This window comes from Leucoraja erinacea, chromosome 2, assembly GCF_028641065.1.
Source record: "Leucoraja erinacea ecotype New England chromosome 2, Leri_hhj_1, whole genome shotgun sequence".
NCBI lineage: Eukaryota > Metazoa > Chordata > Chondrichthyes > Rajiformes > Rajidae > Leucoraja > Leucoraja erinaceus.
The window spans coordinates 49418089-49445094 of record NC_073378.1 but is presented as its reverse complement, the minus strand read 5'-3'; the positions used below and the strand labels follow the sequence as shown (position 1 = coordinate 49445094).

The following is a 27006-nucleotide window of genomic DNA, read 5'->3' as shown; positions in this document are numbered from 1 at the left end:
AACATTAAATATGTAATTGGCAGGATTTCGTTGTTGGCTTCCACCTCCTGATTCATATATTTATTTTAAATTATTTTTAATTAAAATGCTTTCAAAATTAATCCTTACATTGATGTATTCCAAAAATTACATCGCCATCAAATAACTGCACACGCCAGCCATTTCTCACTGGCTCTGTTGCTCAGTTTTGTTAACATGGTGTTTGTAGATGAGCAAAACTGACCCTTGAGTATTTGCCAAGAGTAAGATTTTCTTCTCCCCAAATGGACCTCGCTGAGTTCCTCCATCACTTTGTGTTTTGAACAAAGGCAGGCCTTCTTTTAAAAACTAAATGAAAACTTATTACTTTAGTATCTGTTAAATGCAACACTAAATCAAAGAAAACACACCTGGATAAACAATTCTGTCAATCACGTCTGTAATTATTTCATTTATCCACACTGGAACTAATCAATTAGTTTGTGTGGGTGGTAAGTTTGAAACACTTTTAGCAGGCAGATTCATCCATTATCCTGTCAATATTTAAGCCATTCTACAATACTGCGTTACTTAAATCGACAGGAATAGAATGTGGACGAAGCAGTATCATTAATACCAGTTAAGATGTATAGAACAATTTTTTTCAAAATACATGGCATAGTTATTGCTGGTTAGGCCAGTGCTTATTGCTTGACCCTGATAAGGACAGGATATGTGTCTGTAGTGAAGGTGATAGAGAATGAGCTTCTTGAACCACAGCAGACATGGACTGAAGAATTGCAAAGGAAATTAAATATTGTGTGCAAGGATATAGAAAGGATGTGGTTGCATTGAAGAGAGTGCAGAGGTGATTCCCCAGGATGTTGCCTAGATTGAAAAAGTTTACTTATGAGGAGAGATTGGATAGATTGGGCTTGTTCTCTCTGGGGTTAAGGAGGATGCGTGGTGGCACGATAGAGGCATATGACTTTATAAGATGCATAAATTGACTAGATAGCTAAAATCCATGGTAGGGAAGTCAAGAACAAGATGACGTAAGGTTAAGCAGAGAAAGGTATTTTAAAGTGGACCTGGGAATTTTTTTTCTACACAGAGAATGGTTGATATGTGGAACGTGCTGTCTGAGGAGGTTGGTGATACTATTGGTTTATTATTATCATGTGCACTGAGAAACAGTGAAAATCTTTATTTTGTGTGCTATCCAGGCAGATCATTACTATACATGAGTTATAACTGGTGGTGGAAAATAAATTATAAATAAAGTGCAGAATATAATGTTACAGCTACAAAATATAAAAAGTGCAGATGCTGCAATGAGGAAGATTGCAAGATCCTCCTTAGTATATGTGAGGTGTGTTCAAGAGTCTAATAACAGCGGGGAAGAAGTTTTTCTTGAATTTGATTTGACCTGCATTGAAGACTTTGAGTTTTTGATGTAATCAAATACAATCACAATGTATAAGAGACATTTGGATAGACACTTACATAGGAAAGTCATAGAAGGGCATGGTCCTAATGCAGACAAATAGCCAGTGTAGATGGGCAAAAAGGTCAGCATGGTACTGGTGTACTGAAGTGCCTGCTTCTGTGCTGTGAAACTCTATGACTCTGTGTGGGTTATTAGTAGCAATGTTACAAAATTTTGAGATTTAAAAAATCAAGTCTGCAATTTATCCCATCAGATAAAGCATAACAATAAGTTTAATTTGACACCAAATTCACTTTCATATCTCAAGTATTAAAAAAGTTATGACCATTTTCATACTCGGAAATTAGCATCTTGTTCCCTATTGATTTTCAATGGACATTACAAAAAAGCTGTGATCTTGGATAGTCAAACGCCCATTTCTTAAGGAAAGATTAACATTTTTAAATAGCCTAAGTGTCCAAAGATTATTCACAAATAATTCACAATATAACATGATTTTTATATCTAATTTACATTAATTTATAGGCCAAATGGAAGGAATTTAGTGTTCAATTGCTGTAAATAAATGCCCATTTAAATCGGCTTTCTAGTGGGTTCATGTGGAACGCGCTGGTTTAGAACGTTGACATAGCGCTGGATTAGTGCCCTCAAATGCCGAGAAAAATACTGCGGGATATAAAAAGCCCAAAATAAACTATTCGTTATAGATAACTTGATATTCAGGGTTATATATATGCCCCATTTAATGTAAAAATAAGGTACATACCTTTAATTGTTTGCTCTATAAAACCTTGGGGCTGTGAGAGGTTGCGAAATCATAGAGTAATTTTAAAACTATTATAACTATATTATCGAGGCCTATAAAACTAATAATACCTTTTGCGACCGGGTCTTGCAGCGATTTTTCGTTAATGATTTACTAGGCTGAACATGTGCGATTAGTACAGCCTAGTAAAAATCGCGTTTTAAACCCGCCCCCTCCAAACAGCGCCAAAATCGCCGACATGGCTGAGGGCAGATTCCCAATGACGATTCAGGTAGGTTTTGTAACATACCTATTATTAGAAGACAAATAATATTTTATAGCACAGTTCACAATACCTTTCATCGCTTGTTAATGAAAAAGAATAAGCTGATCGGATGGGAATTAGCTGCATTGGATAAGGCTGGCATTTGCAGACTGAACATACTTGGGCAATATTTGGGGGGGGGAAGAAGAAAGGAAGAGGAGGAGCCAGTGGGTTGAGGGAGAGCTGAGAAGGGGAGGAGAAAGTAAGGACTACCTGAAATTAGAGAAGTCAATGTTCATACCACTAGAGTGCAAATTGCCCAAGCGAAATATGAGGTGCTGCTCCTGCAATTTACGGTGGTCCTCACTCTGGCCATGGAGGAGGCCCAGGACAGAAAGGTCAGATTCGGAATGGGAGGGAGCGTTGAAGTGCTGAGCTACCGGGAGATCAGGTTGGTTATTGCGAACCGAGCGGAGGTATTCGCCGAAGTAATCGCCAAGCCTAAGCTTGGTCTCACTGATGTAGAGCTGACGACATCTAGAGCTGTAGACAAAAATGCTGGAGAGACTCAGCGGGTGAAACATTGTGATCTGTGGCAAGTCTAATTCAATCAATCATTAAATAAATCTAAACCGTATTATTTTTAAATGTTAATGTGAAATCGTCATCATAAGCATTCAGTTATCCTTGCATCAGTGGTAGGGAATTTATTGGAGTGGATTTTAAAGGATAGGGTTTCTATACATTTTGAAAAGGCAGAGACTTATTAGGGATATTCCGCATGTCTTTGTGTGGAGGAAATTCTTGCTCACTAATTTGACTGAGTTTTTTGAAGGGATTACAAAATAGATTTATGAAGGTGGGGGGTTGATGTTGTCCAAACGGACTTTAAAACAGCATTTGCCGTGGTCTTTCCCAGTATGCTAGTCTACAAGGTTACGCCACAAGGAATCCAAGGTAAGCCAGTTGATTGGATCCAAAATTGGTTTTATGATAGGAGACAGAGGATAGTGGTGGAAGTTTTGATTGAAAGTCTGTGATTAGCAGTGTCCCTCATGGATCAGTACTGGGACCTTTGGGGTTTGTGATCTATTTTACAAGATTAATGTGAAATTTTCATCATAGGCAATAAGCACCAAAGTTTAAACTTCATTAGCAGTGGGTGTGTACGCCAAAGCCACATCCCACGTTTATTTGCAGTCAATAATCCTTACACTCAAAGTAAAACTGGTCATCAGCCCACAGTCTACATTTCCCCTAACTGGACTGATCCTATGTTCTTATTCAGATATGCCTCATTTATGATTATCATTGGAAATAACTACTAGGCAACCTTATTTTAACATGAAAATCTTCTTTCATGGAGGTATGTTGGAGGATAAAAACATTACATATAAAGATTGCCAGCAGAATAGGAAGACATGTGCAAACAAACAATTATCCTTAAAATATAGTAAATAATAATGAAGAAAGAAACAACAAATATATTTTGTTATTATACAAAGATAGTTTAATTGTGCGATTAACAATTAATAACCATCCCCATCTGAACATTTTTGCATAAAGAAAAAACGTAATATGCTTTAAAAAAAAACATGGTCAGATTTAACAAAATAATTTGTGATCTCATAGTTCCACGTAGCAAGATAACTCAGAGAAACAGATACACATAATCTTCTTACAGATATTTACTGAGAAAAGCTTCAATCCATTGTAAACTGAAGGAAGACACATTGCAAAACATCTATTTTTGTGTTAATTTTATAAGTTATCTAATGTATTTAATTTTTATTGACCTATGTTCATTTGCATGATGGTTTAACATTAATATAGAAAATTGCATACACCATAAAGATTGAAGCCCATGGTATGAATTGCTTTGATAACATACAGCAGTTTTAGGCAAATTTTAAAGCCCAATTTTTCAATTGAAACTTTTAAGACACTTTGTATCACTGCCCATCAAAATACATTTATAAATAGAAAAAGTCAGTATGAAAAAGCACAATGTTACATGTAACAGAAACTTCAAAAAATTAATTACATCATGAGGCTAAGTTTTCTGAAAATAAATAGTCTAAATTACACAATTTTTAAAAAAAAAGTTGTGTTTCACATTTTAAAATCAGGTAATGACAAGACTCAAAGTTACAGTGATTGCTCTCTTGCAGAATAATTGAATGATGGCAGTGCCATATTACACAAGGCAATTATTGGCATATTTTCCATTAACACTGCATTTCGCAGTGAGCAGTTTCTTCCTTTTTTTTGTATCCTCATTTACAAATTTGTTATTTTCAAAAGGCCAAATTTTTCTTGTAAGTTGCAAAACACAGATTGGTTTTTAATGGAGAACTGAAACTGGAGTATTTTTATCCATTTAGAACCGGGTAATCTGTGATTATATGTGGAAAACTCCTGAATCTGCAATTTATGTCTGACAGCCAATACAGTTACAGACAAACATGAGACAGTACCAATTTCCCTTGTTGGTACTTTGTACAGAAACTGCCATTAATCAGTAAACAGCAGTTACAAAAATGTTCAAGGCAATTCCAAATGCTTTATATGTAGCTGCTAGTTTGCTTGAACAAAAAGATACTTCTAGTGCAGTCTGCATTATCCATAGGAGAATTGTTCAGTCTTTTACTGGGATTCTTTATCAGTTTTTTGTGCAAGTTTGTAAAGCCTGTTGGTCTTTCTGATGAATAATGCAGGAAACAAGATGCTTTTTTTTCAAATAATTATACATAAGTGGCACAGTTTCAAAAAGAAATTATTGTTATATCAGGGTCAGTCTTTTGGTTCCTGATTAGAATCTAAGTTATTTGTAGTCCCTTCTCCCAGTAAGGTATCTTCTACTTTCACTGAATATATTTCTTTTGAACTTTTACCTCCATCACTTTCTTCTGAGTCCTCAGAGTCCTCCAGCAACTCTTCTTTTTCATATTCTGCCACATCTACCTCCAAACCTGCATGGTCTTTCAGCTTGCCATGATGCTTGAGATGGTAACGTTGGTTTTGAAAGAACTTTATAATTGTGTACTTGGGCAGGTCAAGTTGAGCTGACAGAGTCTGAATTGCTTCTTCATCTGGGTACAAGCCTACATCCTGTATAAAGCTCTGCAATATTCCCAGGGCTTCAACAGAAATCTTAGTGCGAGATCTGGGCTTATGACGGCTTTCATCTTCTGCTTCTGTTGGTGTTGATGTTGGCTGTTTCGGTGCAAGTCGGGGTGTTGCTGGTTGTGGCTGTAAGCACAAAATAGCTAATTATCCAACTCTTCATGGCATGGAAGTGCATTGTGCATAAATTTACATAATAGCAAAACAAGTTTGGTTCAGATAAAATTAATACTCACGTCTATTACAATGGCAATTTTTTTAAAGATTTGTACGCTAAATAGAAATTTGGCATATTACTGGCAATTAGTATACAAAAATATCTGCCTGAATAGAAGATCCTGATAAGAATAACATGAGATCTTCATCAAAATGTAAACTCTTCTTATAAGATGGTCCTCTTCCCTCTTATCTTATGTAACAAGATGCTGCAGTTAAACAAAGTATACCAACCTGAATTGGGTCTGCAGAAACATGCATGATGTGAGAAGGTCGGTCTCCATGATGATGGATCACGTTGCTTTCTTGCTCATAAATGGTATCTCTCTCAGTTATAGGAAGACTCAAGAACCTCCTGATCATTGATATGTTTTCCCAAAGTGTCCGATTGTCTGGTGAAGGATCTTCTTTCCAACGTAAAAGTTCACATAGCCATCCCTTGTGAATGAAGTGAAAATAAATTAATTTCCAACTTGATTCGGAAACATAACTTTAAAAAATGTACCAAATAGTACGTAGTCTCTTATAACACAAGGAATCGAATATAGGAGCAAAAAGGTCCTTCTGCAGTTGTACAGAGCCCTAGTGAGACCACACCTGGAGTATTGTGTGCAGTTTTGGTCCCCTAATTTGAGAAAGGACATTCCTGCTATTGAGGGAGTGCAGCGTCGGTTTATAAAGTTAATTCCCGGGATGGCGAGACTGTCATATGCTGAGAGAATGGAGCAGCTGGGCTGTACACTCTGGAGTTTAGAAGGATGAAAGGATGTCTCATTAAAACATATAAGATTGTGAAGGGTTTGGACACGCTAGAGGCAGGATACATGTTCCCGATGTTGGGGGAGTCCAGAACCAGGGGCCATAGTTTAAGAATAAGGAGTAAGCCATTTAGAACGGAGACGATGAAACACTTTTTCTCACAGAGATTGGTGAGTCTGTGGAATTCTCTGCCTCAGAGCGCAGTGGAGGCAGGTTCTCTGGATGCTTTCAAGAGAGATCTAGATAGGGCTCTTAAAAATAGCGGAGTCATGGGATATGGGAAGAAGGCAGGAACGGGGTACTGATTGGTGATGATCAGCCATGATCGCATTGAATGGCGGTGTTGGCTCGAAGAGCATAATGGCCTACTCCTGCACCTATTGTCAATTGTCTATTGTCTCCATTATGAATCTAGAAAAGAAAATATGTATTTTATATTTACTTTAGATCTTATCTATAATTTGTAAATCCCAATTAAATCTCCATCAGCTTCCTTTATTTCAAGGAAGATTGCCCATTTTATCCAATCTTTCATTATTAATACAATTTTTCAGTCTTGATAATATCTTCATAAATATGATCTGCACCCGCTCCAGTGCAATCACATATTTTCATTGGGGGGGGGGGGGGGGGGGGGGGGGGGGGGGGGGGGGGGGGGGGGGGGGGGGGGGGGGGGGGGTACTGAGGAATTACTCTAACTTTAAGGGAACTGGTTACAAGAATTTCTGACTAAATTCTGAGGCAAAATCTTTTTTCTGATCCAAGAAAAAAAAAATCCTAGCAGTTGCTGGAAATTTGGTGTAAATCAGCAAGTACTGAAATTACTCAATTAATTCTGGTAGCATCTGCGGAAAAATAAGATTAATATTTCGGGTGAAAGACATCTTATCTACACTGGTAAAAGTTTAGGGTGAAATAGTTATTTACAATATACATTCATGATTTAGATGAAAGAATTAAAAGTAACATTAGCAAATTTGCAGATGAAACAAAGCTGGGTGGCAGTGTGAACTGGGAAGAGAATGTTATGAGGATGTAGGGTGATTTGGAGAGGTTGGGTGAGTGGGCAGATGCATGGGTGATGCAGTATAATGTGGATAAATGTGAGGTTATCCACTTTGGTTGCAAGAATGGGAAGGTAGATTATTATCTGAATGTGGCAGGTTAAGAAAAGGGAAAGTACAACGAGACCTGGTTGTCCTTGTACATCAGTCACTGAAAGTAAGCATGCAGGGACAACAGGCAGTGAAGAAAGCAAATGGCATGTTGGCCTTCATAATGAGAGGAGTTAAGTATAGGAGCAAAGAGGTAGTTCTGCAGTTGTACAGAGCCCTGGTGAGACCACATCTGGAGTATTGTGTGCAGTTTTGGTCTCTTAATTTGAAGAAGGACAATCTTACAAATTGAGGGAGTGCAGCGTAGGTTCACGAGGTTAAATCCCGGGGTGGCGGAACTGTCATATGATGAAAGAATGGAGCGACTGGGGTTGTAGTCACTGGAATTTAGATGAGAGGGGAACTTACAGAAACATTTAAAATTATTATGGGACTGGATATGCTAAATGCAGTAAACATGTTCCTGATGTTGGGGGAGTCGAGAACCAGGGGCCACAGTTTAAGAATTAGGGGTAGGCAATTTAGAACTGAGATGGGAAAAACATTTTCATACAGAGAGTTGTGAATCTGTGGAATTCTCTGCCTCAGAAGGCAGTGGAGGCTGATTCACTGGATGCATTCAAAAAAGAGAGTTAGACAGAGCTCTTAAAGGGCTTTCTCACGGTGCGACCTGACGCAAGACTTAACAAGAGTTTAACATCGTGGGAACCTCCTGCGATAACAGTACGGCATTTGTGGACCACCGAGGACCTCCGTGGCGCTAACGGCAGGTAGTCGTGTAACTTTGTAAGGTCGGGAGAAAATTCAAACATTTTTGAATTTCTCCAAGAGTGACGAGCACTTTTTGGTGAGCGTTGCAACATTGTATGAACGCAGATGCCAGTGCGATATCCGTGCGATATCCGTAATGACTCTTGCGGGTACCGTGGGAACTCCTGCGAACGGTAAACCCGGAAGCTTGACAGAGGGGACATAAGGTGAGTAAAAAAGGTGGTCTCAATATCGCCAATGGACCATGTGTCCATCGAGGACGTCCCACCTAATTGTCATTGTGTGAGAATCTTTTTCACAGTAAGACTTGCAGAGATGCCTCTCAGAAAAGCGCAAAGAAAGGGGTCAAAGGAAGTCAGAACGTTTTTAGCCATGCAGGTAAATGAGGAGGAGACTCAGCAAGAGAGACAGGTGGAGAGCAAGAGGAGATGCCAGAGATACCACTGCCTGTGGACTCCTTGGAGCAGGGAGAGGGTGATCAAGGTGGATTTGAGATTGCCTCCCCAGTAGCTGTTGCCTCCCCAATAGCCTCAGCAGACGATAACATAAAGGCAAGATGGCAGAAGGTAAGGCCATATAACTTCAACAGGGAACAAGAGGTGGAACTGGTGGAGTGGTACCAATGCAATGAGATTCTCTATGACAAATCCAGAGAGGATTATAGAAATAGGGAGAGAAAGCGCAACCTGCTGGAGACGAAGGCTGTGGAGTATCCCGGGTGCTCATGTGAGTATCTATAACAATATATTAGTTTATGTACAGGAGAACAATTTAATGTTATCCATGATTTAAAAACATACAATGCTACAGATGTAAAAGTGCTGTTTCTCATTACAGTGTCAGTCTTCTTCAGCAGAGGTCCCAAATTATTCTTTAACTCATTAAAGAGCTCGGGTGAAATTCTGACAAAGTTTTTGAATGCACTTTTATCCTCTTCGCACAGCACATTAAGCAGTTGCTCATATTGTCCAAATTGAGGTCTCCATTGAAACATGGGCTTAACCCAGTTAGACTTCCTCTTAATTCTCTTTTTAATTAATCTCATCCTTCTGCCTTCACGCAAGCGTTTTCGATGCACATGTTGCACTAATGCATACAGTGTGTCAATGAAAATAACAACCAGCCTGTACTCGAACCAACTTTGTATAGGCATGTCTGCAAATGAGCCAATTCTACGAACGGAGGATATTTATATAGTGTGTGAAAAAAAGTGACATCATTTGTGCCACGTGATTAACTACACTACAGTCCACGATGTTCATTCACGATTAACGGGAAAGATCGGGAGACGGACAAGTCACTCGCACAAATGACAGAATTGCTGAGTACCGTGGGAACTCTTTATCTACCCCCCGTTATATCGTGCGGAACTCATGCTGGACCACGATCACTTCACTCTGGTGACATCTTGTGTCAGGTCGCACCGTGAGAACCGGCCATTAGGGCTAGCAGAATCAAGAGGTATGGGAAGAAGGCAGGAACGAGGTACTGATTGTGGATGATCAGCCATTGAGTGGTAGTGCTGGCTCGAAGGGCCAATTGGCGTACTCCTGCACCTATTGTCTATGTATCTATGTAAATAAGTGTTAAATTCCAAAGAATGAGATGAAATTAGATAACATTCTGGAAGGTCTCTGATAGGCAGGAAAGATTAAATGGCAAAAGGAGTGATTGTATACATGGAAAGAGGGAGTTAAGGATTAGTTCAGAAAGAGGAAGTAATTATCTGAAATCATCATCAGACTGCTGAAAATATAAAATGCAAATCCTAAAATTGCGGATTATCTCGAATTATTGAACTCAAGTGTTGCATTGGTATGGTTTTCACGTGCTCAGTTTGAAGTGGAGATATTTGAACTTTTCTCTGATATTCATCATTTGGTTTAAAAAAAGTCCTTTGATATAGTGGATCGGTCCCAATTTTGTGCTCAAATCTCAAAGGTCAAATTTAAACCTGCAAATCCTCTCATGTCACTTCCTGTCATGCATAATAAAATGATCGGTGACTGCTGCAGGCATATGAAATATTCCAAACAATGTCAACAACACATTATCTGCATTATCTCTGTGGCTATAACACTGTAAGGCTGCAAAACTACATTCTTTACACTTATGGAAGGTTGACTAGCCAGCATGGGCAACATTTTCATTGTATCTTGGTACACGTGACAATAATGAACCAAGTTTATTATGATAATAATTTTACAAGTTCCTAATAAAAGGTAAATATTTTTCATGTAATATTTAATTCTAAGATGTAATCTTGGCCCAGTAAACCTTGTTTGAAACAATAATTAATTTCAGATTCATCCAGATCTCCTTATGAAAATATGAGATTTTCTCTGAGAAACACCAGAAGATAGATTCTTAAGTCAGTTGCATTCTGCTTCCCTAATGAAAACACTTAAGGGACCAACCAATTCTGCATTATACATGACGTTTACTAACAAGATTATCTTCCCATCCATGCAACATTACCCCCAAAGTCTGTTTTGTGTGCTTTGCTGAAGATGGAAAGAGTGTGTGGTTGAATTAATTTAAAGTAAAACCAGGGCGATCTGTTTGGAATATCTGGGTTAAAATGTCATCGTGCTGACGGCTATAGCTGGAAGCCTGAACTCAGTTCTGGTCACACTGTAGAATGGTTATCAAGACCTTAGGCATGCATTCTAGCAAATCTTTTCAGCAATCATTCCTCAGTTTCACATATTAACCCCCGGCAAAACAGTAAATAAACTGCAGTGGATCTCCAAATATCAGTTGTACTAAAGTCAAACCTCCCCGTTGGATTGCAACCTTGTCGTGGTCGGGGAGCTTGTGTGCCTCAGTGACACCGAGAGCTATGCCAGCGGGAGATTTGTCTCCTGTTAGGGTCTCCCTTGCTGGACAGGTCGAAGGGTAGAGGCGAGACAAAGAGCGATCCACTGGTCCTCCAGGTTGGGGGTTGAGCACAGGGCTAACAACCCTGTCTCGTAAAACAAATATGTTACAGAAACAGCAACCGAAGGAATGAACACTACTGAGTGGAGGACCTTCATTGCTGCCCTACATGCCAGGAGGCATAACAGGCAGTAAGTAAGTAAGTAAAGTCAAGCACAGATAAGGAGAAAAATACGTAGACAAATGGAGGGGTGACACATTCTCAAACACTCTTTAAAAGATGAATGCTGCCACAATATTGCATTCTTTTTACATGCATACTTGTAAAATGTGACTGTTTTTAGTTTCCTCATTATCTGAGCTTGACTTTTGCAGATCTGACATTTGGAGACCACCAACGCAGATGGAAAAGCATGCTTGATTCAGGGCACCTGACTGAGGAAGAATGGCAAGGTAATGGAAAGAGTGCGGAAAATATTTATTAGAATGGGATCCACTGTAAGTCCTTGACAACCTTCCTATGGTGTTGTGCCGAGAACTGAGTGCACTCCAAGATGAAGCCAGTTGCACATTATTATTTGTAATAAGGAACTGCAGATGCTGGTTTAAACCGAAGAAAGACACAAAAAGCTAGAGTAATTCAATGGGGTAGGTAGCATCTCTGGAGAGAAGGAATGGGTGATGTTTCGGGTCGAGACCCTTCTTCAGACTATTCAGGGAAAAGGGAAACGAGAGATATCGATGATGATGTAGAGAGATAAAGAACTGTGAGTGAAAGATATGCAAAAAAGTAACGATGATAAAGATTCAGATTATGCAAAAAAGTACAGAGACAACGAAATGCATTATAAAGGAAACAGACCATTGTTGGGTGAAAATTAGAAGCTGGTGCGACTTGGGGGAGGGATAGAGAGAGAGTGAATGCCGGGGCTACCTGAAGTGGGAGAAATCAATATTCATACCAAGCTGCCCAAGCTAAATATGAGATGCTGCTCCTGCAATTTGAATTTAGCCTCACTGTCAATGGAGGAGACCGAGAACAGAAAGGTCTGTGTAGGAATGGGAAGGAGAATTAAAGTGTCCAGCAACCGGGACATCAGGTTGGTTCACGCAAGCTGAGTTATGGTGTTCCGCGAAACGATCGGTCAGTATGCGTTTGGTCTCACCGATGTATAATAGTCCACATCTTGAACAACAGATACAGTAGACGAGGTTGGAGGAGGTATAAGTATAATAAATAAAGTGGATGAGCTTGGGGCTCAGTTAGAGATTAGTTGGTATGATGTTGTGGGAATTACAGAGACATGGCTGCAAGAGGATCAGAGCTGGGAACTGAATATTCAGGGTTATACGTCCTATCAAAAAGACAGACAGGTGGGCAGTGTGGGTGGGGTAGCTCTGTTGGTAAGGAATGAAATTCAGTCCTTTGCGATGGTTGACATAGAATCAGAAGATGTAGAGTCATTGTGGATAGAACTGAGATATTGTAAGGGCAAAAATACCTAATGGGAGTCATCTACAGGTTCCTAAACAGTAGCCTGGATATAGGGTGCAAGTTGCATCAGGTGGTTATAGGAGATTTCAATATGCAGGTAGACTGGGAAAATCAGGTTGGTACTGGACTCCAAGAAAGGGTGTTTGTGGAGTGCCTCCGAGATGGATTCTTAGAGCAACTTGTACTGGAGCCTACCAGGGAGAATGCAATTCCGGGGTTGGTGTTGTGCAATGAACCAGATTTGATAAAGGAACTCAAGGAACTATTAGGAGGTAGTGACCGTACATATGATAAGTTTCAATCTGCAATTTGAGAGGGAGATGGTAAAATCAGAAGTGTCAGTATTGCAGATGAACAAAGGGGACTATGGAGGCATGAGTGAGGAGCTGGCCAAAGTTGACTGGAAAGGGACCCTAGCAAGGATGATGGTGGAACAGGAATGGAATAGAAGATGCAGAATCATTTCATTCCAAAGAGGAGGAAAGATTCTAAGGGAAGTAAGAGGCAACAGTGGCTGGCAAGGGAAGTCATGGACAGTATAAAAAGAAAAAAGAAGATATATAACAGAGCAAAGATGAGCGGGAAGCCAGAGGATTGGGAAACATTTAAACAACAACAGCGGGTAACTAAAAAGGCAATACGGGGAGAAAAGATGAAGTAGGAAGGTAAGCTAGCCAAGAATATAAAGGAGGATAGTAAAAGCTTCTTTAGAATGTGAAAAGGAAAAGATTAGTTGACAAATGTGGGTCTCTTGAAGACTGAAACAATTGAATTTATTATGGGGAGTTGAACATGTACTTTGGCTCTGTCTTCACGAAGGAAGACACAAACAATCTCCCAGATGTACCAGGGGACAGAGGATTTGGGGTGATGGAGGAACTGAAGGAAATTCACATTAGTCAGGAATTGGTGTTGGGTAGGCTGATGAGCCGAAAGGCTGATAAATCCCCAGGGCCTGATGGTCTGCATCCCAGGGTACTTAAGGAAGTGGCTCCAGAAATCGTGGACGTATTGTTGTTCATTTTCCAATGTTCTATAGATTCTGGATCAGTTCCTGTGGATTGGAATGTAGCTAATATTATCCCACTTTTTATGAAAGGCGAGAAAGAGAAAACAGAGAATTATAAACCAGGTAGCCTGACATCGGTCGTGGGGAAGATGCTGGATTCAATTATTAAAGATGTAATTTGGATAGCAGTAACAGGATAGGTCCGAGTCAGCATGCATATACGAAGGGGAAATCTTGCTTGACTAATCTGCTGGAATTTTTTGAGGATGTAACAAGTAAAATGAATATGGGAGAGCCAGTGGATATAGTGTATCTGGACTTACAGAAAGCCTTTGATAAGGTCCCACACAGGAGATTAGTGGGCAAAATAAGAGCACATGCTATTGGGGGTAGGGTATTGACATGGATAGAAAATTGGTTGGCAGACAGGAAACAAAGAGTGGGAATTAACGGTTCCCTTTCAGAATGGCAGGTAGTGACTAGTGGGGTGCCGCAAGGCTCGGTGCTGGGACTGCAGCTATTCACAATATATATTAATGATTTAGATTAAGGAATTAAAAGTACCATTAGCAAATTTGCAGATGACACAAAGCTGGATGGGAGTGTGAATTGTGAAGAGGATGCTATGAGGATGCAGGGTGACTTGGATAGGTTGGGTGAGTGATCCGATGCACGGCAGATGCAGTATAATGTGGATAAATGTGAGGTTATCCACTTTGGTGGCAAGAACAAGAAGGCAGATTATTATCTGAATGGTCAGATTAGGAAAAGGGGAAGTGCAATGAGACCTAAGTGTCCTTGTACATCACTCACTGAAAGCAAGCCTGCAGGTACAGCAGGCAGTGAAGAAAGCAAATTGTCTTCATAGCGAGACGATTTGAGAGTAGGAGCAAGGAGGTCCTACTGCAGTTGTACAGAGCCCTGGTGAGACCGCACCTGGAGGGTTGTGTGCATTTTTGGTCTCCTAATTTGAGGAAGAACATTCTTACTATTGAGGGAGTGCAGCGTTTAATCACCAGGTTAATTCCTGGGATGGTGGGACTGACATATGATGAAAGAATGGATCGACTGGGCTTATATTCACTGGAATTTAGAAGGTTGAGAGGGGATCTTATAGAAACATATAAAATTATTAAGGGATTGGACAGGCTAGATACAGGAAAAATGTTCCAGATGTTGGGGGAGCCCAGAACCAGGGGTCACAGTTTAAGAATAAGGCGTAGGCCATATAGGACTGAGATGAGGAAACACTTTTTCAGCCACTGAGTTGTGAATCTGTGGAATTCTCTGCCACAGAAGGCAGTGGATGCCAATTCACTGGATGTATTCAAGACCATCAAACACATATTTAACCTAATCCCTCTTTACGAGCACTTGGTCCACAGCCTAATCATGTCTTGGCAATTTAAGCACTTATCTTAAAACTGCTTTATAACTGATGTGAGGTTTATGCCTTTTAACATTAGTGAGATATCTGCTTCCAACACCTTCTCAAGTAGCGTGTTCAATGAAACTACATGTTTCATTACTGGCAAAGTGTAGTCAGGAGTGTCTCAAGAAACCAGTTGACATTTTTCTTTGTATAGAGAAAACATCTGGAAAAGGCACAGAGGTAAGAGTATTAAAATTTGCTGATGTCATGAGAATGGGTCCACGTGTAAGTTGCAAGAGCTAGTGTGAGATATTGTAGCCAAACATTGGCAATGTAGATAGTAACAGAGAAATATGCAACTCAGCCCATCAAGGCATGTTAATAGGTCAAGACAATTCTGTACCTCTGTTCTATATACTTGACACTGTTCCTTATAGGAACATTGCTCATTATAGATAGGATATGAATGACTTGATGAATTGAGGATGTAAATGATTGGTGCCCTTAGATCTTTGTTTCAAAAACAGATCAGGGATGCTTATGAATGGTGTTCTGGGCACTCCTGCAGAAAAACATTTCAAACATTGTGTGGAAAAAGCTGATGTGATTTTTATAATATTTCTGAAATACCAAAAATGTAGGTGGAATATTGAAAGAACTCAGCCGCCAGCCAGCATCTGTGGAGGGAGATGCATAGTCAACATTTTGGATTGAGGCCCTTCATCTATACTGATGATTACTGGTCTAGATGCAGGGTCTCAACCTGAAATATCGACTGTCTTTTTCCCACCACAGATGATGCCTGACACACAGAGTTCCTTCAGTAGCGCTCTTTTTATGCTGTAGGTTCCAGCAACTGCAGTCAATTGTGCCTCCTGAAATGCTAAGATATGTTTGCCAGGGTGACACAAGAAAGGTTTGAAGAGAAAGATCTAAAGTATTGAAAGGCACTGAGTGAACAGTGATTGTCAGTGAATTAACAACTAACAAAGGGATAAGACTGAAGGTGGACACAAAATATTGAAGTAACTCAGCGGGTCAGGCAGCGTCTCTGGAGAAAAGGAATCTCTGGAGGAACAGCACCTCATATTTTGTTTGGGCAACATAACCCAGGGGTATGAATATTAATTTCTCTAACTGAAAGTAACCCTTACATACCCTCTCTGTCCCTCCCCTACCATAGTCTTCATTTTAGTTTCACCGTCGACCTGAGAGTTTCACTATCTGTATAATCATCTGTACAATCATCTGTATTTTTTAAATGATAAAATCGAACCTGCCTCCACCAGTGGAAGTGGTTGAGGCAGGTTCGATTTTATCATTTAAAAATAAATTGGATAGGTATATGGACGGGAAAGGAATGGAGGGTTATGGTCTGAGTGCAGGTAGATGGGACTAGGGGAAAATAAGTGTTCGGCACTGACTTGAAGGGCCGAGATGGCCTGTTTTCCATGCTGTAATTGTTATATGGTTATATGGTTATAACTCATTATCACCTACCCCACAGTCAACAATGGCTCCACCTTTCCTTGATCATCATTGCTTTTTGCATATGCCTCATTCATTTGTTCTATGTATCTTCTACATCTCTCATTTCCCTTTCCACTGACTCTCAGTCTGAAGAAGGGTCGTGACCTGAAACGTCACCCATTTCTTTTCCCCAGATGCTGCCTGTACCGTTGAAGATAGACACCCAGCTTTTTGCACCTATCTTCGGTGTAAACCAGCACCTGCAATTCCCTCCTGCGACATGACTGTAGGATTGTATATTGCGAGCACCACAGATGAGGAGCTTTTAATTTTATATAAAGAGTTAATCAGGTGAAATTCAGAGCAATCATATTTAAGAGGAATTAGATGAAGCTCTAAAGTTGAAATTTTCAAAAGACAAAAAACAACCGATTACAATTGATAGGACTGCAATAACAAAATTATATAATTTGTTGAGAAATACATTTGATTCTAAGATATCAAATGGTTTTTCTTATTATGTTATTCACATTTTAATAGAAAACCTTTAAATCTGACCTAGCAAATTTCCAAAACAAACAATAGATCGTATTATTTAATACCACAATCATTTATCCATTTAATTTCAAACGCTTGTTCCACTGCATGATACATTTGACAGAAGTACAAAGCGACAAATGAAAGCAGCACACAAAGCTTATACATCTTAATAAAAAGAGTTCACAGGACAATTGTGAGGCCATTAATAACAATGATGTAAATCCAGGTTCAATAATTCTTTTCAGAAAGCCTGACAACAGAAGAGCACCCAGGTCAATGGATGGTATAATTAATACATCTCCTCAAAGAAGAATTATCCTCCTCCCTGTAAAATATCTTACAGAGTGCACAATGTAGTTAGCCCTCAACAGTGATTAGTGGAATCGAGTAATCAAAGTCAAATTGGCAGATTTAATGCTTTACAATTCATTTGCTTCTTTTGTTGTATACAGTGGAGCCTTTCACATTGTGGCATTTGAAATATGCTATATAAATGTTAAGTCTTTTAACTTTAACTTAGGATGGGAATTGAAGGGGTGGTAGTCAAATATGAGGCTGCCACAATTTTGCTAGCTTGAGTCCCAGAAAAGTTAACTCTTAAGGGACTGCCCCACTTAGGCTTTTTTTAGGCGACTACAGGTGATTAGGTTGTCGCCACATGGCCGCCAGTGTGTCGCCTGTATGGTTGTGAGTAGTCTCCTCAGTCGCCCAAAGAGTCGTAGCGTCTTTCTGATCGCCGCTGGATTTTCAACATGTTCAAATATTTTCGGCGACAGTGGGTTGACGCCAATGAGCGTAGCTTGACTTCTCCTGATGTAGGTGCTGTTGTAAGTTGTTGCCAGCTGACGTAGGTTATCGCCGGTGCTGACTTTGGTGAATTCCATTGGCGACTACCTACATCAACCTACGTCCACCAGCGACAGGTACCGACGACTGAATTGTCTTCAGTTGTCGCTGACAGGGTGTTAGCTTGTTGTGGGTGGACGTAGGTTGACTTTGGTTGTCGCCTGTGTGGTTGTTGGTTGTGGTAGGTGGACGTCCTAATGGGTCGTCGGTTGTCGGTAGCTTACCGTAGCTTGACGTTGATTAGTTGGTAGGTTGTTGTAGCTTGTCGTAGACATTGTCATAGGTTTTTCGGCGACCTGCTACGACTATGACAGTCGCCCGCAGTCACCTAAAAAAATCGCCAAAGTGGGACAGGGCCTTTAGTCTTCATTATAGCAGGATTGCTGGGCTGGCCAGGTATTTGAAACTGAGCAGGTTAAGGAGTGCTTTATCTCTCAATACTAATTTTCTTCAACACTAATTTTGCTTGGTCTCTACCACTTTCAATAATTTCACATCCCTCAACACATAAATGTGGAAGAATAAAATGGTTTTGGTGTAGATCAAGGTCTGAATGATCTTTGTGGGCTGAAGGCCATGACTCTGCAGAGGCACAATCGGACCCATACGCAGAATATGCATAGCTCTCCCAACTCTCTAACTTGTACTCCCAGCTTATATTGTCAGTCAGTTAAAAATGTGTACCTTAGTGTGGGGATATCACCGACACAGGTCAGTGCAGAGCGTTCAGCTGGTGTCCCATGCTCTATCCCCATTATTGGTTCTTCACGCCTCATTGCTATGACAGCCCAGCAGAATGATGATATATTCAGGGAGGAACTGGCCTTGGAGGTTGCACATTCGCCCTGTGACTGCGTGGCTTTCCTCGGGTACTCTGGTTTCCTCCCACATTCCAAAGACGTGCAGGTTTGCAGGTTAATTGCCCTCTGGAAATTGTCCCTAGTTTATGAATACAACTAGTGTATGGGTAATTGCTGGTCAGCGTGGACTCGGCGGGCCGAGGCCATTTCCATGCTGTATCTCTAAACTAAACTAAACTTGGAAGAATCATGTGGAAGAAGGTTTGCACAAGCACACAACAATGCTGGTGGAAAAACCTTTTAGCACAACTGCTGACTGAGCTGGCAAAGTCCTGAAGGACACCACTGTCAGACTGTGCTGAGACAATCTGCATGAGGAAAAACTGACTTGAGGAAACACTCAGCAATCCTCCGGCCGAGATGCATCCAGCCATAACAGTACTGGCAGGTAAGGCTGAAACATTTGCGTTGATCTTTAAACTGAAGTGATGACCTGTTATTAAAACGGACCTTCAAGCCAATTTGATACAGTCCTCACAATATCAAGAAACAATTGAGCACAGTGGATGCAGCAAAGACTATAGACCCTAGAGCACCCATCTGCAGTGCCCAGAGCTAGCTGCGATTCTAGCCAAGCTGCTCCAATCAGTTACAGCAACAACATCTATGCAACCATACTGAAAACTACATGGTGAGAAAAATAATTGGTCGAGGTCTTATTCCTTTTCTGCATGGAGCCATGGGATTCCTCACAATCAAATAACCAGCCGACAGGGCCTTGGTTTAATGGTACATTTGAGAGACAACACATCCTTAGGACTGCATTGCAGAGTCTACCTAGATTTTTTGTGGCCAAGATGATGGAATGTTGAAGTGGGAATCTGACTCAGGTGAGAATATTATCAACTGAAGCATAGTTGAAACTGTAGATCAGGTAGGTTAAGACGGATTGAGCGGAGGTGTTCAGCGAAACGATCGCCGAGCCTGCGCTTGGTCTAACCTCCTCCAACCTCATCTACTGTATCCGCTGTTCCTGGTGTCAACTTCTCTACATCGTCGAGACCAAACGCAGGCTCGACAATTGTTTCGCTTAATACCTCCGCTCAGTCCGTCTTAAACTACCTGATCTCCCGGTGGCTCAGCATTTCAACTCCTCCTATCATTCCCAATCTAACCTTTTTGCCCTGGGCCTCCTCCATTATCAGAGTGAGGCCCAGCGCAAATTGGAGGAACAGCTTGGGTAGTTTACACCCCAGCGGTATGAACATTGACTTCTCTAACTTCAGATAGCCCTTACTTTCCCTCCCTATCCCCTCCCCCTTCCCAGTTCTCCCACTCGTCTTACTGTCTCCAACTACATTCTATCTTTGTCCCGCCCCCTCCCCTGACATCAGTCTGAAGAAGGGTCCCGACCCGAAATGTCACCCATTCCTTCTCTCCAGAGATGCTGCCTGACCTGCTGAGTTACTCCAGCATTTTGTATCTACCTTACATGACATGAATGTTATTTGCCATACAAGTGCCACCCAATAGTCATCTTTGCCAACTTCATTTGACATTTAGTGACATGGTTATCATCAATCACTTACTGAGTGTTATGATTTAACAAAAACTATTGCACAGTCATACAAATACAAAAGCAGGCCTATGATTGGCATCTGCAAAGACATCCTTGACATCCAGAAACCTTACAATCTACAAAGCAAACATTAGGTTAATGATGGAATATTTCCAAATACCTAGATAAATATACCCTCTAAATACATTGGACCTTTTTAATGCCACATACTTCACAGATCAGGAGATGTGAATACAAATCCCATCATGTTGTTAAAATAAGTTGCAATATTAATTGTGTAATTTTAAAAAACTGGCTACAAAATAATGTCAGTACGGAATTATGAAATAGTGGTAAAACATCAAGTTCATTAGTGTCCATGACGAGAGATCCAACAATGTGATTTTTAACTCGGTTTCTCTTTGTGCCCGTTCAGTTTACATGTATTTAGGATGGGCAATGCCCTGCCTGACTAGCCTCGACTCGGGGTCCAATCGCCCGGTGCGAGGAGCTGAGATCCCCCCCGATGTGGGAGCTTGATTGTCCCGACGCGAGGGGTCGACCGCCGGCTACGGGAGCCAAGATTGTCCCGTCAATGGAAGGCTTGAGGACCCCGAAAGAACAAAAAAATGAAAGAGATTGAACTTTCTTTTCGCCTTCCATCACAGTGAGGAATGTGGAGTAGTCACTGTGGTGAATGTTTATGTTAAAATGTATTTTGTGTGTCTTGTTGCTTTTTATTGATATGACTGTATGGCAAATAAAACTCCTCGTATGTTGCAAAACATACTTGGCTAATAAAGTATGATTATGACTATGAATGTTAATTATAGGCCAACCTATAATTAACAAAAGAAAAATGCCATTTGATTGGCATTCTGAGAATTCACTTTCATCACTATTGGCTCCATATTCCCCATTTAAAAGATTAGTTGCCGAAATTATCGAATCCCTGGTCTCCTAGAAGGACAAAGGATCAATTATTTGGGTAAAACATCCTCTGAACATTCTGCTCTAACTCAATATTTATCAGCACTTCTTTAACATTATTTGGTCAAAAACCTGGAACTCTTACTCCAACTCTGGGGAATGTGCACAACACATGGACTGCAGTTCAAGGATGCACCACGCCCCAGTATCACCTCAAAGCAATGAGACATGGATATCAAATGCTGGCCATGCCAAACGGAGCATTAAAAAAAAAATCAAAATTCTATATCATCCTAACTCAAGGAAAAGCTCAGAATTTCAAGTTTGAAAATTTCTAGTCTCTTGAGAAAAGAGTTTCAGATTGCTACCATCTTTTGGGTGAACAAAACACTTTCTTGAATGGGCCAGCTCTAACTATGCTCTCATGCTTTGGATCCCTGCACCAAACTAAATTGTCCAACCATACTAATTTTAATGCTCAGTTACACTTTTAAAGATAGAAACATAGGCATGGCTGATCATCTAAAATCAGTACCCAGTTCCTGCTTTTCCCCCCATATCCTTTGATTCATTTAGCCCTAAGAGCTAACTCTAACCCTCTCTTGAAAACATCCAGTGAATTGACCTCCATTGCCTTCTGTGGCAGAGAATTCCACAGATTCACAACTCTCTGGGTGAAGACATGTTTCCTCATTTCAGTCCTAAATGGCCTACCCCTTCTTCTTAAGCTGTGACCCCTGGTTCTGGACTCCCCCAAAATCAGGAATTTTTTTCCTGCATCTAGCCTGTCCAATTCTTTAAGAATTTTATATGTTGCTATAAGATCCCCTCTGATCCTTCTAAATTCCAGCGAATACAAGCCCAGTCAACCCATTCTTTCATCTTATGTCAGCCCTGCCATCTCGGGAATTAACCTGGTGAACCTATGCTGTACTCCCTCAATAGCAATAATGTCCTTCCTCAAATTAGGAGACCAAAATTGCATACAATACACCAGGTGCAGTCTCACCAGGGCCCTGTACAACTGCAGTAGGACCTCCTTGCTCCAAAACTCAAATCCTCTCGCAACGAAGGCCAACATGCCATTAACTTTCTTCACTGTCTGCTGTACCTGCATGCTTACTTTCGGTGACTGATGTACAAGCACACCCAGGTCTCATTGCACCTCCCCTTTTCCTAATCTGACACCAGTCAGATAATTGATTATTATCTTCCTGTTCTTGCCACCAAAGTGGATAACCTCACATTTATCCACATTATATTGCATCTATCATGCATCTGCCCACTCACCCAACCTATCCTAGTCACCCTGCAGCTTCATAGCATCCTCATCGCAGCTCACACTGCCACCCAGCTTTGTGTCATATGCAAACTTGTTGTCACATTTAATTCCCTCGTCTAAATCGTTAATATATATGATAATATGTAAATAACGGGTTCCAGCACGAGCCTTGCGGCACCCCACCAGTCACTGCCTGCCATTCTGAAAAGGACCCCTTTATTCCTACTCTTTGCTTCCTGTCTGCCAACCAGTTCTCTATCCATGTCAATACCCTACCTCCAATATCATGTGCTCTAATTTTGCACACTAATCTCTCGTGTGGGACCTGTCAAAGGTTTTTTGAGAGTCCAGATACACCACATCCACTAGCTCTCCCTAACACATTTTACTTGTTACATCCTCAATAAATTCCAGATTAGTCAAGCATGATTTCCCCTTCATAAATCCATGTTGACTTTGACCGATCCTGTCACTGCTTTTCAAAGACGCTGCTATAACATCTTTAACAATCGACTCAAGCATATTCCCCACTACCGATGTAAGGCTAACTGGTCTATAATTCCATTTTCCCTCTCCTTCCTTTCTTAAAAATTGGGTTACATTAGCTACCCTCCAGTCCACAGGAACTGATCCAGTCAAGAGAACATTGGCCACCTCCTTGTGTACTCTGGGATGCAAACCATCAGGCCCTGGGGATTTATCTGCCTTCAGTCCCAACAGTTTACCTAACACCATTTCCTGACTAATGTGGATTCCCTTCAGTTCCTCCCTCCCACTAGATCCTCGGATCCCCTAGTATTTCTGGGAGATTCGTTCTGTCTTCACTAAGGAAGACAAAAACAAAGTACTCATTCACTGTTCTGCCCTTTCCTTGTTTCCCATTATAAATTCACCTGTCTCTGATTGTAAGGGACCTGTTCAAGATCTTGTTAAAACACTGGTTATCAAAAGTTAAGGGAATATGAATGAAGTTTATGGATCCTCACAACCCGACCCCCTCTCTTCCCTCTTTCCCCTGCGGACCTGGATTCACCCATATTACTTCCCTCTATCTCCCCTTCCACTTACATTCCTTCCTCCAGCTTCATATTCACAACTCTTCAATACTTTTATAATGCACATTCTGTGTTTTCATGCTTTTCATCTGTCTATCAAATAACCCCCCTCACCTCTGTTGTCCTATTACCTGCCAAGGTGTGTCCTACACCTCATCTCTTCCAGCTTTCTGTACACCCGAATGGTCCTGACCTGAAATGCTGTTTATTCATGGTTTCTTGAGATGCTGCCTGACCCACTGAGCAACTCCAGCACTTTGTGTCTTCCCATGTAACCTATACGTTCCGCTATAAATCTGAAGAATCTACAATCTACTGCCTCTCAGTTCTTACTGAGTTGCTGTGACAAAAGCTGAATATGAGGCCTGACCTGTTTTGTGTAACTGAAGCATAATTTCTTCACTTTTGAGTTCTGACTCCCGTGTGGCAGGTGCTCACGTTCCATAAAGTTTCTTGATTACTTTTAGCATCTGTGCACTAGTTTTTACCAGTGTGAGTCGTGGAGTCCAAAATGTCTGAATTCCTCAAGAATGCCAAATCTCTCGACGGTAAGCCAAAAAGAGTCCTTCAAGGATTCTATCGAGGAAATTGACTTGAAGGAAAACCAGAGACTTCGAGCTTCGCTTCAAGAGGCTTTATTGCATGATATTATGGAGAGACTGCGGCTGTCTAACTGCTCACCAGTACTCTGTCTTTGCACCAGAATTAGCCGATATTTATACAGGGCATTGATCAACTTTTTTCGATTAGATACAATTATATGAAAATGGACTTCATCCTTCACTGAAAATATACTTTGTCCTTGACTATATGTTTTTCTGTTATTATCTACAACATGGTCATTAATTATTCTATTTGTCATTTAATATTTTTTGTTTATGTTAATCTTATTCAACAAAGGATGGTTAATACAAGTTGAGCATAATACAAGGACATCCTGACATTATTCTATTTCATCTTCCAAAAGTATTATCTATCTCAAAGAAGACTTTGACCGACGAGAAAACTTGTTTTGCAAGATTCTCATGATCTTCTCTGCAGCTGGTCAACAAAAGATGCTGATTCCCACATCAGCACACCCTTGTGTTGCCTTATTTAATTCTTAACTGTAATTTAGTATCCGGAGACTTTAATTTTCTTCTACAGATTGTGGATTGTGGATGACCTCGCCTTTTTCGTTGAATTCTATCTGCCACAACGTTAGTCGCTCACTTGGACTTTTCTAGACTGCTCCTTCCTGTTTAGTTTAGTTTAGAGATACTGCATGGAAACAAGCCCTTCGGCCCATTGAGTCCACAGCAACCAGCGAGTTCTACCTTACACACTAGGGACAATTTACAGAAGCTAATTAACCCGCAAACCTGTACATCTTTAGAATTAGGAAGGAAGCTGGAGCACCTGGACCTATGCAGTCAAAGGGAAAAATGACAAACTCTGTACAAATAACACTTGTAGTCAGGACTGAATCCGAGTCTCTGTCACAGTAAGGCAACAACTCTACCACTGCACCATCCTTTTAATGTGTCTTTGTTCATTTCAACCCAAATTCTCATATTGCCAAGTTGTAATACATTGCCAGAGCTGCTAAGTTTTGGCAGAGCATTTCATTATTCTAGTGGGGTGGGAGATTGCAACCTTCATGTGTTCTGCCCTGTTTCGACGAATGCAATCAACCTGGCGTGCACAATCAAATAAGATCAAATAGAAAATGTTGTTCTACAACTTTAGGCTGTGCACGCCATACACAAGACGTATTCCAGTATCTAAAAATCAGTACTTTGCTGAGGAAATCAGTATTTTTACGCGGTGCCATTTTGATGAAAAAAAAGTTGTTTTTTATGTACGAACATACCCATGTAAGAGTACAAGAATGCATAACTTTGCTACCAATTGACATGTCTTCTACACACCTTATTTGACAGTGCATTCATTGCCATCTCTTTGGATACTGTTGTTTGAACGGCTGCTTGCTTTTAGCACCAGATGATGTAGAAGCCATTTCTGAAAGCCTCCCTCTCCTTCCCTCGCTCTCTCTCCCTCCTTCCTCTCTTTCCCTCCATCTCCCTCCCTCCCTCTCTCACCCCCCTCTCCATCTTACCCCCCCACCCTCCCTCTCTTCCTCTCTCCTTCCTTTTTTTCTCCCTACCTCTCTCATTCCCTCCCATCCCTTTCACTCCCTCTCTCCCTCCCTGAACAGTTTGTGACCTTGGGCGCTATGTGTAAAGCCCATAGCGCTATGATTTCCTCAGCAAAGTACTGATTTTTAGATACTGGAATACTTCTTGTGTATGGCGTGCACAGCCTAAAGTTGTAGAACAACTTTTTCTATGTGATCTTATTTGATTCTGCACGCCAGATTGATTGCATTCGTCGAAACAGGGCGGAACACATGAAGGTTGCAATCTCCCACCCCACTAGAATAATGAAATGCTCTGCCAAAACTTAGCAGCTCTGGCAATGTATTACAACTTGGCAATATGAGAATTTGGGTTGAAATGAACAAAGACACAATAAAAGGATGGTGCAGTGGTAGAGTTGTTGCCTTATTGTGACAGAGACTCGGATTCAGTCCTGACTACAAGTGTTATTTGTACAGAGTTTGTAATTTTTCCCTTTGACTGCATAGGTCCAGGTGCTCCAGCTTCCTTCCTAATTCTAAAGATGTACAGGTTTGCGGGTTAATTAGCTTCTGTAAATTGTCCCTAGTGTGTAAGTAGAACTAGAACTCGCTGGTTGCTGTGGACTCAATGGGCCGAAGGGCTTGTTTCCATGCAGTATCTCTAAACTAAACTAAACAGGAAGGAGCAGTCTAGAAAAGTCCAAGTGAGCGACTAACGTTGTGGCAGATAGAATTCAACGAAAAAGGCGAGGTCATCCAGAGGTAGCGCTATATTTAAAACCCATAGAGCTGTAGCCGACAGCTCTTTGTTTAAATTCCCACACGCTAAATTGACAGTGCTGTTTAAACCTGGAGCGGGACAGGCAGATCAAAGCTTACAAAAATAATCATCCAGACCTTGAAATTTAAAATACTAATAACCATATAACCATATAGCAATTACAGCACGGAAACAGGCCATCTCGGCCCTACAAGTCCGTGCCGAACAATTATTTTCCCTTAGTCCCACCTGCCTGCACTCGTACCATAACCCTCCATTCCCTTCTCATCCATATGCCTATCCAATTTATTTTTAAATTATACCAACGAACCTGCCTCCACCACTTCCACAGATTTAATCTGCTGTAATTTTTAGTGGTACAGTATGACTTTTTATATCCTTGCATTCTTTAAGCAGTAAGATGAAACAGGAAGTCGGGCCTATTTTAAAAAAAAATCCGTATTTAACAAAGCAAAATCGTACAT

General features: G+C 40.8%; 1 protein-coding gene across 9 annotated transcripts in view; it reads right to left on the bottom strand.

The window, feature by feature from the left end:
• Positions 1 to 3276: 3276 nt before the first annotated feature.
• Positions 3277 to 27006, bottom strand: part of LOC129709864 (DNA-binding protein SATB1-like) — a 167891-nt gene continuing 144161 nt past the window's right edge. For 5 of the 9 annotated variants that reach the window (XM_055656556.1, XM_055656566.1, XM_055656535.1 and 2 more), the window contains exons 9-10: positions 5995 to 6198; positions 3281 to 5670 (exon numbers count right to left, since the gene is read on the bottom strand). In XM_055656556.1, the coding sequence (XP_055512531.1) occupies positions 5212 to 5670; positions 5995 to 6198 (663 nt within the window). In that variant the 3' untranslated portion in view covers positions 3281 to 5211. Of the gene's footprint in view, positions 5671 to 5994; positions 6199 to 27006 lie in introns of all 9 variants that reach the window. The other 4 variants (XM_055656500.1, XM_055656526.1, XM_055656517.1 and 1 more) reach the window with 1 other exon arrangement.